The 12,500-nt window shown below is 40.5% G+C and overlaps 1 protein-coding gene across 1 annotated transcript in view; it reads left to right on the top strand.

Moving 5' to 3' along the window:
* The window catches only part of LOC127432710 (biotin--protein ligase-like), a 28,831-nt gene that overhangs the window by 7,574 nt on the left and 8,757 nt on the right, over positions 1 to 12,500 (top strand). The window contains exon 6 of the mRNA XM_051684070.1: positions 1,347 to 1,609. Within this exon, the coding sequence (XP_051540030.1) occupies positions 1,347 to 1,609 (263 nt within the window). The remainder of the gene's footprint in view (positions 1 to 1,346; positions 1,610 to 12,500) is intronic.

The following is a 12,500-nucleotide window of genomic DNA, read 5'->3' as shown; positions in this document are numbered from 1 at the left end:
TATATTAATATATAATGTTATTGTACAATATTCTGTGATTAATATTTAGGAGCTTACAGCAATGATGTGGCGGAATCAAGATAGTATACAATGGTTCTGAATAGTTACTATGGTAACCTACAGGTCCAAAAAATGGTCATTCCATGGTACTTTTTTAAAGTGATTGGTCTAATGGATTATTCATTTAAAAAAAGTAAACTGGTTTTGATTTAATCAGACAGCTCCTTCAGTTTACAACAGTATTCTATAAAAGACGTATTATTTACAGTGAAACCGATGCGACTGCTCTCATAACACCGATCAGCCACAACATTAAAACCATCTGCCTAATATTGTGTAGGTCCCCCTCATGCCCACAAAACAGCGCCAACCCGCATGTCAGAATAACATTCAGAGATGATATTCTTCTCACCACAATTGTACAGAGTAGTTATCTGAGTTACCATAGACTTTATCAGTTCAAACCAGTCTGGCCATTCTCTGTTGACCTCTCTCATCAACAAGGCATTTCCGTCCACAGAACTGCTGCTCACTGGATGTTTTTTGTTTTTGGCACCATTCTGAGTAAATTCTAGAGACTGTTGTGTGTGAAAATCCCAGAAATACTCAAACCAGCCCATCTGTCACCAACAATCATCCATGCGATTATCTAATCAGCCAATCGTGTGGCTGCAGTGCATAAAATCATGCATATACGGGTCAGGAGCTTCAGGTAATGTTCACATCAACCATCAGAATGGGGAAAAAATGTGATCTCAGTGATTTGGAGCGTGGCATGATTGTTGGTGCCAGATGGGCTGGTTTGAGGATGACCAGAAGGGCCCCTGTAGACGTGTGAATGAAAGGGTCTCGCACCCCTGTTGCCCCCCTCTGTGCACGCCACTGACTTTCTTTGCGTGTTTTTGAAATCTCTTGTCATGATCATATTTTTACATCTTTTTGTCTGTTTTCACTGCTATACTCTCCATATAAATGAATTTATCCAGAAAAGAGTTCCTGAATTGTCTTTTTGGTTGAATCAGACTGCAGGATGACTTGTGTATCAGACCACACAGAGCAGACGTTGTAATCGATTAGCAACGCTCACTGATCACCGTGTTTAATTAAGGAGCGCCGCGTGTCTTTAACAGCGTACGGGACGGCCGACACTCGCTCACTTTCCTCTGATTTCAACAGTGCTGCCGGTAAAACAGACAGTTCTTCTAAACCACAGAGCAAAACAAGCAGCCCGTAACGATTAAACAAAACACTGTGTGCGTGACACAAGTTATTGATTAAATATGAGTAAATGTAATAATGTTCCACTGGTGTGACGAGTGTGATGTGGTTTGATGTGTCTCTCACAGGAAGACCGTTTCCTGCAGTGGTTGCGAGGGCAGGTGTCCGCTGGTGTTCTGAGGACTCAGTCGGGCAATCTCAGGGTCGTTTGGGCTGGAGAGGAAACGCCAGAACTGGGTGACGGTGAGCGGGCATTATACACCGACCCGCCACAGAACTTCTCGGAACATTTCAGTCTGCAAACATACAAACAGAACCTACAGACTCAACAACTGGGCCAAACAGTCATCTACGCTGACGTCACCACCACCACAATGGACCTGCTGGAGGGGTACGTAAACACGCCACTACAGAGCCAGGGAGAGTACACCCCCCATTTCACTCACTCTCATGTTGCTCCAAACCCAAATGAGTTCCTTTCTTCAGTGGAACACAACAGGAGGAGTTAGGCAGAATGTTAGTCTCCATCAATAATCACACATGTTAAAAGTGAATGGTGACGACATGAGGGTGAGTAAATGATGACTGAACTATCCGTTTAATGTCTTTAATGCCTGTAGTCTTGTGTTTATATTGATGGTTTTTGCTGATGTGTGTGTGTGTGTGTGTGTGTGTGTGGGGCGGGGGGGGGGGTGCTGGAACTAATTTACTGCATGAGTGAGCTCACCGCGGTAAGACTCACCTAATAGAGGCCTTTGTCTGTGGCTCGACGCGCACTGGGAACTGTCCGGTGAACGGCCGCGGCGTGAGAGCAGGTGGAAACCATTAGCGCTGTCATAAAGTTTGACAAATGTTCGGCGGAGCCGCGCTGACGTGATTGGCAGTGACAGTGTTGTCATTAGGGCTGTAAGGTAACGAAAGAGGCCATGGAAAAAAAACATCTACAGTTTGATTTCCTCTCGCTTGATTATGAGAGTAATTTCCAGATGTCCCGTTACACTCTGATTAAGTGTATTATTCTAGTATTAAGAGTCCTGAGTGGGCGGCGGCATGTTACAGAGGAAGTGAAAACACACAGCACTCAGTGTTTGTGTTCATGGATTTCATACTGCTGGAGTGACGTTTAAGAGTATTTGAACACGCTAGTCACACTTCAAATGTAGAAATGTCATGAGACAACATCAAGCGACTGGCTGGATCTTCCTCTGTTATTTAAAACATTGACATTCAGATATTTTAAAGTGAGACTGAAGTGAACATACATTTTAGAGACCCTGTATTTAATGTAGCAGATATATTCAGTATCGTTTGACTTCTGTGAATGTGAGCTGTAGTTTTCAGTGTTTCTGTTTTCAAACTCATTTCACGTGTTATTGCAGTTTTTGTGTGTGTGTGTGTGTGTGTGTGTATTGTTTTGTAAACCCTAAAACAACTGTAAAAATATTAATTTAAACAACTTTACAGTTCAAATAATACATGAGTTTTAACAGCAGAATTAATGTAAGTGCTTTTATAAAATTATAAGCTTCACATTTCTGACTTTAAACCCTCCAAAAATTGACCCCATTGACTTCCATTGTAAGTGTCTCACTGGAACAGACATTTGTGCTTTTTTTAAAGAAAAGGAGGAACGAGTCGAAATTAATTTCTGTGGTAATCAACAATATGACACAAATGCTGTCGACTGATCTTAACTCGTATTGAACCTGGAATATACAGGGAACATCTTTTGGTATTTACTGTATATCACTTACAGTTGAAAAGAGACGTCAGTGTTTTGAACGCTCCAGAGGGATTATGGGATCGTTAAGTGTCCAGTGGATCTGCACTTCAGAATCTCATCCGAGTATTTCTCGCTTTTTTATGAATTCTGGGGATTCAGACGGACTACTATTGACATACTGTTTTTGGCATTCTATATAGTAGGGAAGTATGGATATTCAGACGCAGCGATAGTTTGATTGATGATTGTACTGATGGATGACACATAAATTCCCAGTTTATCCGCGCTACATGCTAAATTGTTTTGGGTTTTATTAGCTACTTTTAGTGTTCAAATGCTTCATGAATTATGGTTAGATTAAAAATGTACAAGTCTTGTAATATTTTTAAGAGTTGCTCCTAAATTTCCAAGTTCGAAGCTACTTTTAGTCTTATGATTTTTTGTGTGAAAACGGGCCCTAATCTTCAGTTCTGTGATTGACGGCTTCATGAGGAGGATATGAGAGTGTAGACACACATTAGTGTGTGTGTGTGTGTGTGTGTGTGTGTGTATGATGAGAGTATTAGCACTCTGTTTGAGCAGCACACACACTAATAATGGGTAGCTGAGAATCTCTGACTGTTTCTCACAAGGTCACTAACAGACCAGAATCCCAATGACCTCTGACCCCCCCATCTGACCTCCCCCAAACCCGTCACATCTCTATTTAATCACCTCTCTCTCTTTCTCTCCTATCGTAGAGTTTGAGGTAGGGGGGCGATATGACCAAAATCTTATATCACGATATGAGTCATTTTATATCACGGTAACGATATATATCACAATAAATTATTTTTTTCTGGAAAACCAATAAAAATCAGTTAACATAATAAATAACCATATTGTAATCTAGTCAGTGAAATAAATACTTCTTAAATGAAAACTACTTAAATAATTTACTCCTTAATTAGAACTTGACAAACAGTCAAAGTTAAAAATAAAATAAAACTCGGTTTTAAATCAACATAACCGTAGAACTCAATTTCACATCATGCCACATTTCGGTCTGTTGTTGACCAATATTATTGTGAAGTTTCAAAGAAAATATAACATCATTTTAGTAAAAATTCTTGCAGAAAATAAATTTCTAAAAAGAGAAAAAAGAGAAAAAAGAATTAATCTTATGGCTTTCGTAATATTCTTTAGTCCTTCATTTTGAGATGGTAAAAAAGATTGTTTGTATTACCACAAGAGATTATCGTCGAGCGACACAGTTTACAGATTACAGTTTTCTAATCTGTGTCAGTTTTTGTGAACCTACACTACACTCGCACCTGCTTTAACAACAAGCTCCACTTCATTTTAATTGATTATATCAGCAATAATTCATCAAATGATGGAGAAGTGCAGATGTGTGGAGTAGTCATGTTGAAGAGATGATTCCGGTATCTGGATCACAGTGTTCCGGTAGAGTGTGTCAGATCACGGTGGACTGCTGCATCCTCCGCTATACAGCGCTCAGAATCTGCCCGCAAAATTAGAATGGCAAAGAATCAACAACGAGTTTACGGGCGTTGCCTGATCTGTATAATTCCTTTAGTCAATCTGGCGCTAAACAAGCGCACGCAAATTTTACCGGCCGCAACTCATGCCCTGCTCAAGCCTGGTTTCGGTGAAGCATGCCCACTGATATTCACTGCGCACATGGATATTTACATATCGCGATGTACACGATATAACAGTCTCTATCGGTTAACACTTTATATCGTCACCACAATATATATCGTCATATCGCCCAGCCCTAGTTTGAGGACATTATTAAAACTCATAATTCATGTGTTTAGTTTAAGTAAGAATAATTGAGGAGGTGGTAATGCGACCACGACACACAGCGGAGTTACACCCCAGGTGTGCATTATTTTTCAATAATTCAACGGCCGGAGTCAATTATTCCGCTTATACCACAGTTACCACACCTTAAGACATCGTTCAGGGTTTTATCAAGACATTGTCTGGTTTTCGTCCTGAAAACGCTCTTAAGTGGAACAACTCTCTGCTGCCACAGATTCAGCATGTTGTTTTGATACGGCCGAGACTTCATTGCTATGAAAATGTCAGTTTAGAACAAGCAACAGAGACTTGTGCTGCTTACTGGAGTAACATGGTAGTGTGTGTGTGCGTTTGTGCCTGTGTGTGTCAGTTTGTGCATGTGTGTTTGTGCGCACGTGTGTGTCAGTGTGTGTTTGTGTGTGTGCATGTGTGTGTGTCAGTGTGCGTGTGTGTGTGTGTTTGTGCGTGTGTGCGCATGAGCGAGAGAAACTGAGATCGATCATGTATGCGTTTGTGCGTATGTGTGTGCATGTGTTAGTGTGTGCGTGCGTGCGTGTGTGTGCGTGTGCGTGCGTACGTGTCAATGTGTGCGTACGTGTGCGTTTGTGCGTGGGCGTGTGTGTTTGTGCGTGCGTGTGTGTTTACGTGTGTGTGTGCGTGTGTGTGTGTGTGTGTGTGTGTGTGCGTGTGTACGCATGAGCGAGAGAACCTGAGATTGATCATGTGGGATTACCTCTGTTTGCTGCAGCTTTTGTCAGAAGTAACATCACTTCAAAGTTGCCAGGATGTAATTTTAAGCACACTTCTCAGCAGCAGTGTGATAGTATCGCCATTCTTGTATTTAGCTTTTCCGTTTTAACCCCACTGAGATGCAGGTGTGCGCTGACATGAAGGCTCTGTTTAGTGCTTGATTCAGTGAGTCACTCTTGATGTTGAGAAGAGTTTAACTTTATGCAAATGAGCAGTGATGATTCTGCCATCAGTTGAACGCACCCTTAACAGTCGTCATCTACTGGTGTAGTGATGTGCCCTACAGTCAAACATCACTGAAGGAACACGCAGACAGTCATTTTTCACTCCGCAACAGTAAGACATGTTGAATAAGCAGGTTATTAATAGATAATAAACAGGGTTTGAAATTAGCCACTTTGGCGGGTGACTTTTTCAGGGTTTTTCCTGCATTTAAATTTCTATGAATTTCGGACGACTTGGAACTGCGCTCCCGAAGCAAATGTAATCATATTCATGCCTCTCATAAGTTACACGTGCACCGCGAATGAAGCGTTCTTTCACATAACTGACGTAGCGCGCTCCACTGATTAGATCACCAGACCTCTGGAACAGAACAGCTCAGAGCAAAACTTGCGTGATTCAGTCGGGCTTAACGTGACATCATAGCGGCCGGCAGAGAGCACAAAACTTACAGTATGTGACCCATTTAAATTCTAATGAGAACATTCTAGTATAAATCTCTTTATGGAGAAAGTCAAACCTCTCAAACTGATAGGCAGCCCCTACATCAACAGCACTGACCAGGTAAAAAGGAGATGAATACATATCATCCGTTTAAAATACACATCATCATTCTTACTAAAAGTTTTTTTTTTGTAACTTGTAAAGATTCATATTAAATCTGTTAAGGCTAAACACTTTATTTTTATGACAACTGTGACAGTTACAGGTTCTAAATGTGTTTATGCTATTAGTATTTTTATAACAAATACAAAGGTTTATTTTTTAGAAAATACTATCAAGACTATATTAACCTAACTAATGTGGAGCCATCCATGGTATTACCTGTGTTAATGGCCTTACAATTACAAATGCCACTGCTAAACAATGCTAGAATAGAAGAATGGTAAATGTAATGAAGGGGTTAAAACATTCATGAATTATGGACAAATTATTGAGCTGTTCTAACTGGCCGTGTTTGCCTTCAGATATCCTAAAGGTGACTTAAATCATTAGGCCTGTGTCCTGCTATCCTAAAATCATTCTTGTTCAAATAAAATGTCCAAACAAATGTGAGGCGGGGGATTTTAGCTAGTGAAAATGCTGAGTGGCTAGTGACCTTGGAAACTACCAGCCACAGTGGCCGGTGAGACAAAAAATAATTTGAAACCCTGATAATAATAGTATAATATTAAAGTGTCAGCAGAAATATGACCGATTTCAGAAGGAATATTTCAGTCAAGAGTTCACAATCATCTGTATCGGTTATTTTGTGTATGTGTTGAAGTGTTTGGCTTTAAAAATGAATGAGCATGATTTATTAAAGTAGAAAATAATCACGTTATCTTGTGGTAGGCTGAAAGTTGTAGTATTTCTCACTCTCAGACGGTCTGTAGCCGATTGTCAGATATCATGTAAAGAGTGTTTGATTGTACGTCTTTATGTGTAAAGTGTCACTGAATGAACTGATGAATGTACAGAAATTCATTCATCATGAATACATGATTAATCTGCATAAACAAGTCTGTTAAATGAATCAATGGACCTGATGTACTGTATCTCTCTCGTTACCTGTCTGTCTGTCTGTCTGTCTGTGTGACTGAACCTGATACATGATGCAGAACATTTTGTTCATTTGTGACTGAAATCATTTGAATGTTGATTTTGGTATAAAATGTATTTTTACATACTTCTGGGGATTTGATCTGTTATAATCACATAATAACACATGATGATTTATTTCCTTTATTTTCCCACTTTTGAGGACAAATCAGAGAGTGACTGAGAACACACAGAGCTGCAGTAAAACACACACACTGAGGCCGTCCTGTCGTGTAGTAATCAGTGTTTGTTTTAACAGCGAATCCAAAAGCCAAACTGACACCGTGTGGAATTAAGCAGCACTTCCTGTGAGAACAGCATCTGTGTGTCGCGCGGGGACGCAGGTAAAAGACGCTGCAGGTTTCTACAGAAAGTCAAATTAGTCCAATTGACCTTCAGCTCCAGCGGCAATTATTACAAATTGTCAGCAGATGCTTCGAGTTCATTTCATATTCTCAAACATCTGGCACTCGATGCTGGAATAAAAGTTTGTGTCTCTGGTGAGCAGAGCACAGGCGGGTCAACGGTGCTCGAGTTACTGCGGAAGAACACAAGATATCTGTTGACCAGACCAGAGTGTGTGTGTGTGTGTGTGACTATGTGAGTGTGTGTGTGTGTGTGTGTGTGTGAGACAGTGTGTGTGTGTCTGTGAGACAGTGTGTGTGTGTGTGTGTGTGTGTGAGACAGTGTGTGTGTGTGTGTGAGACAGTGTGTGTGTGTGTGTGTGTGAGACAGTGTGTGTGTGTCTGTGAGACAGTGTGTGTGTGTCTGTGAGACAGTGTGTGTGTCTGTGAGACAGTGTTTGTGTGTGTTTGTTTGTGTGTGAGAGATTGTGTGTGTGTGAGAGAGAGAGAGAGTTTGTGTAAGAGAGAAAGTGTGTGTTTGTGTGTGTGAGAGAGATAGTGTGTGTGTGTGTGTGTGTGAGAGAGAGAGAGTTTGTGTAAGAAAGTGTGTGTTTGTGTGTGTGAGAGAGATAGTGTGTGTGTGTGTGTGTGTGTGTGTGTGTGTGTGTGAGAGAGAGAGAGAGTTTGTGTAAGAGAGAAAGTGTGTGTTTGTGTGTGTGAGAGAGATAGTGTGTGTGTGTGTGTGTGTGAGAGAGAGAGAGTTTGTGTAAGAAAGTGTGTGTTTGTGTGTGTGAGAGAGATAGTGTGTGTGTGTATGTGTGTGTGTGTGTGTGTGTGTGTGTGAGAGAGAGAGAGAGTTTGTGTAAGAAAGTGTGTGTTTGTGTGTAAGTGATTGATCAGTTCTGAGCTCCTATTTGAAAATGATAATTGCAGCAGCTCCTGTGGAAACAGGATTATCCCAATTAATCACATTTACAGATTAGACGGCCGCATCGATCATCACATTTGTGCCCTTGACTGATCAATACTAATATTCTTATGCTAATCACTGAAAATCCAGTTTTAACGACACATTGATGTCAGCGCTCCATCATATTTCTCATTTCAATCAGCATGAGATTTCTGATCCAGATCAACATGTCTGTGTTTTGTCTTGTATCAGGTTGTTGTTTGTTGTGTCATTCAGTGTTTGTTCTACTCGTCACTAGTGTCTGTACTGCTGCAGTGTGTGTTCATTTTTACTTCATGTTCAGTCACATTTAATGTGTTTCATGTTTGAGTGTCGACGCGTGGAAAACAAAACAGAAGTTCTTTAGTTCTGAACTTATTGATGATTCACTCACGTTTGCTTTGCTGAGATGAGTGATGATTCTGTTTCCTGTCAGCGAGAGACGCATGTGAATCGGTCGCTCTGACTGGCTGATCCTACAGTGAAAGTCGCTCATTGTTTGCGTCTAATTGCTGATTGTTAGTCTTTTCTTCTTTCACTCTTTTCAGGATCACAGATGAGCTGCTTTCACAAGCAGATTAACTAGAGGAATGCATTAACACACACACACACACACACACACACACACACTGCATTGAGCTGCTAAGAGCATTTTAGTGTGTGTGTGTGTGTGTGTATTTGTGTATATACAGTTGAAGTCAGAAGTTTATACACTTAGTTTGAAATCATTAAACCTCTTTTTTTAACCACTCCACAGATTTCATATTAGTAAACTATAGTTTTGGCAAGTCGTTTAGGACATCTACTTTGTGCATGACACGAGTAATTTTTCCAACAGTTGTTTACAAACAGATTGTTTCACTTTTAATTGACTATATCACAATTCCAGTGGGTCAGAAGTTTACATACACTAAGTTAACTGTGCCTTTAAGCAGCTTGGAAAATTCCAGAAAATGATGTCAAGCCTTTAGACAGTTAGCCAATTAGCTTCTGCTAGGAGGTGTACTGAATTGGAGGTGTACCTGTGGATGTATTTTAAGGCCTACCTTCAAACTCAGTGTCTCTTTGCTTGACATCATGGGAAAATCAAGAGAAATCAGCCAAGACCTCAGAAAAATAATTGTGGACCTCCACAAGTCTGGTTCATTCTTGGGAGCAATTTCCAAACACCTGAAGGTACCACGTTCATCTGTACAAACAATAGTACACAAGTATGAACACCATGGGGCCACACAGCCATCATACCGCTCAGGAAGGAGATGCATTCTGTCTCACAGAGATGAATGTAGTTTGGTGTGAAAAGTGCAAATCAATCTCAGAACAACAGCAAAGGACCTTGTGAAGATGCTGGAGGAAACAGGTAGACAAGTATCTATATCCACAGTAAAACGAGTCCTATATCGACATAAACTGAAAGGCTGCTCAGCAAGGAAGAAGCCACTGCTCCAAAACCACCATAAAAAAGCCAGACTACAGTTTGCAAGTGCACATGGGGACAAAGATCTTACTTTTTGGAGAAATGTCCTCTGGTCTGATGAAACAAAAATGGAACTGTTTGGCCATAATGACCATCGTTATGTTTGGAGGAAAAAGGGTGAGGCTTGCAAGCCGAAGAACACCATCCCAACCGTGAAGCATGGGGGTGGCAGCATCATGTTGTGGTGGTGCTTTGCTGCAGGAGGGACTGGTGCACTTCACAAAATAGATGGCATCATGAGGAAGGAAAATGATGTGGATATATTGAAGCAACATCTCAAGACATCAGACAGGAAGTTAAAGCTCGGTCACAAATGAGTCGTCCAAATGGACAATGACCCCACAGCATACCTCCAAAGTTGTGGCAAAATGGCTTAAGGACAACAAAGTCAAGGTATTGGAGTGGCCATCACAAATCCCTGACCTCAATCCGATAGAACATTTGTGGGCAGAACTGAAAAAGCGTGTGTGAGCAAGGAGGTCTACAAACCTGACTCAGTTACACCAGTTCTGTCTGGAGGAATGGGACAAAATTCCAGCAACTTATTGTGAGAAGCTTGTGGAAGGATACCCAAAATATCTGACCCAAGTTAAACAATTTAAAGGCAATGCTACCAAATACTAACAAAGTGTATGTAAACTTCTGACCCACTGGGAATGTGATGAAAGAAATAAAAGCTGAAATAAATCATTCTCTCTACTATTATTCTGACATTTCACATTCTTAAAATAAAGTAGTGATCCTAACTGACCTAAGACAGGGAATGTTTTCTACGATTAAATGTCACGAATTGTGAAAAACTGAGTTTAAATGTATTTGGCTAAGGTGTATGTAAATTTCTGACTTCAGCTGTGTGTGTGTGTGTGTGTGTGTGTGTGTGTGTGTGTGGTGGCTGATCTCATATTTATATTAATTTGATGCCTCTACAAGTTAATCTGAGAGGAATCGATTTCTGCTGCACAGACAGACAGACAGGATTCAGAGGTTTGTGCTTGTTTTTCTTCAGTTGTTCAGAAACACTCGACTGAAATTGTTGTTCTGAGTGTTTCAGCTCTTATTCATTGATTCATCTGATAGACAGAAATGACTGGCAGTGTATTCAGACTCCATTAGTATATGTGCTCCCTGAGATTCGAATCATGACCCTCGTGTTGCGGGCGCTCTACCAGTTGAGCTACAGGAACGTGTGCAACAGGTGACGCAGGATTTCTCGAGTGGACATTACATAATGCATGAAGTATAATTGTCTAAACAATTATTGTATAAAGTATATAATGGGGACATGCTAAAACAGTTTTAGTTAGCATCTTTTTAATAATGGATCTCCAGGCAAACTGCTGAGGCCAGAATATAAACGACATGCACAAAGTTTTGACCCATAGAAACCATTATAAAAAATATACTTGCCGTACAGAAATGTGTTGTTTTTATATTCCTGCAGATATTATCCACAGTTAATAAGATGCAAATAAATTATGGCCTTTCAAGGCCGCTGTCTTCATATATTAAGCCATGTTAAGTGTTTATAACTGTTTGCCATGAGGTACAAATGTAATAAAACATAAAAATATTGTCTCTCTCTCTGGATTGTGGTGTTGTTTTGGCAGTAGATAGTGTGTATGACAAGAGACACATGAGAGAAATTGAGCTTTGTCTGGTTGTTGTTTTAGTATATTAAGACACAAGAAGTGTTTTTTAGAATGTCTCATTTAATGTGTTTAAATGTTGCGCTTGTGCTTCAGTTACATTTCATTGTGTGAAACACTTTTCTACTCTCACATAAATAAGTCAAAAACAGACCTGCAGAAAACCACATTTACACTTTCATTCTCACAATAAATCACTTACACACATACACACCGCTGTATCTCACACACACACACACACACACACACATACACACACTGCTGTATCACACACACACTGCTGTATCTCACACACATACACACACACACACACACACTGCTGTATCACACACACATACACATACACACACACACACACACACACTGCTGTATCTCACACACATACACACACACACACACACACACACATACACACACTGCTGTATCACACACACACTGCTGTATCTCACACACATACACACACACACACACACACTGCTGTATCACACACACATACACACTCACACACACACACACACACACTCACACACACACACATGTTGGTGCAGCTATCATTATGAGGACTCTCCATAGACATAATGATTTTTATACTGTACAAACTATAGATTCTATCCCCTAACCCTAACCCTACCCCTAACACACACACACACACACACACACACACACACACACACACACACACACATGTTGGTGCAGCTATCATTATGAGGACTCTCCATAGACATAATGATTTTATACTGTACAAACTATAGATTCTATCCCCTAACCCTAACCCTACCCC

The sequence above is a fragment of the Myxocyprinus asiaticus genome, chromosome 42 (assembly GCF_019703515.2).
Source record: "Myxocyprinus asiaticus isolate MX2 ecotype Aquarium Trade chromosome 42, UBuf_Myxa_2, whole genome shotgun sequence".
In the NCBI taxonomy this organism is placed as follows: domain Eukaryota; kingdom Metazoa; phylum Chordata; class Actinopteri; order Cypriniformes; family Catostomidae; genus Myxocyprinus; species Myxocyprinus asiaticus.
Note: the sequence above shows the minus strand (reverse complement) of the source record. Positions and strands in the feature narration are given on the sequence as shown.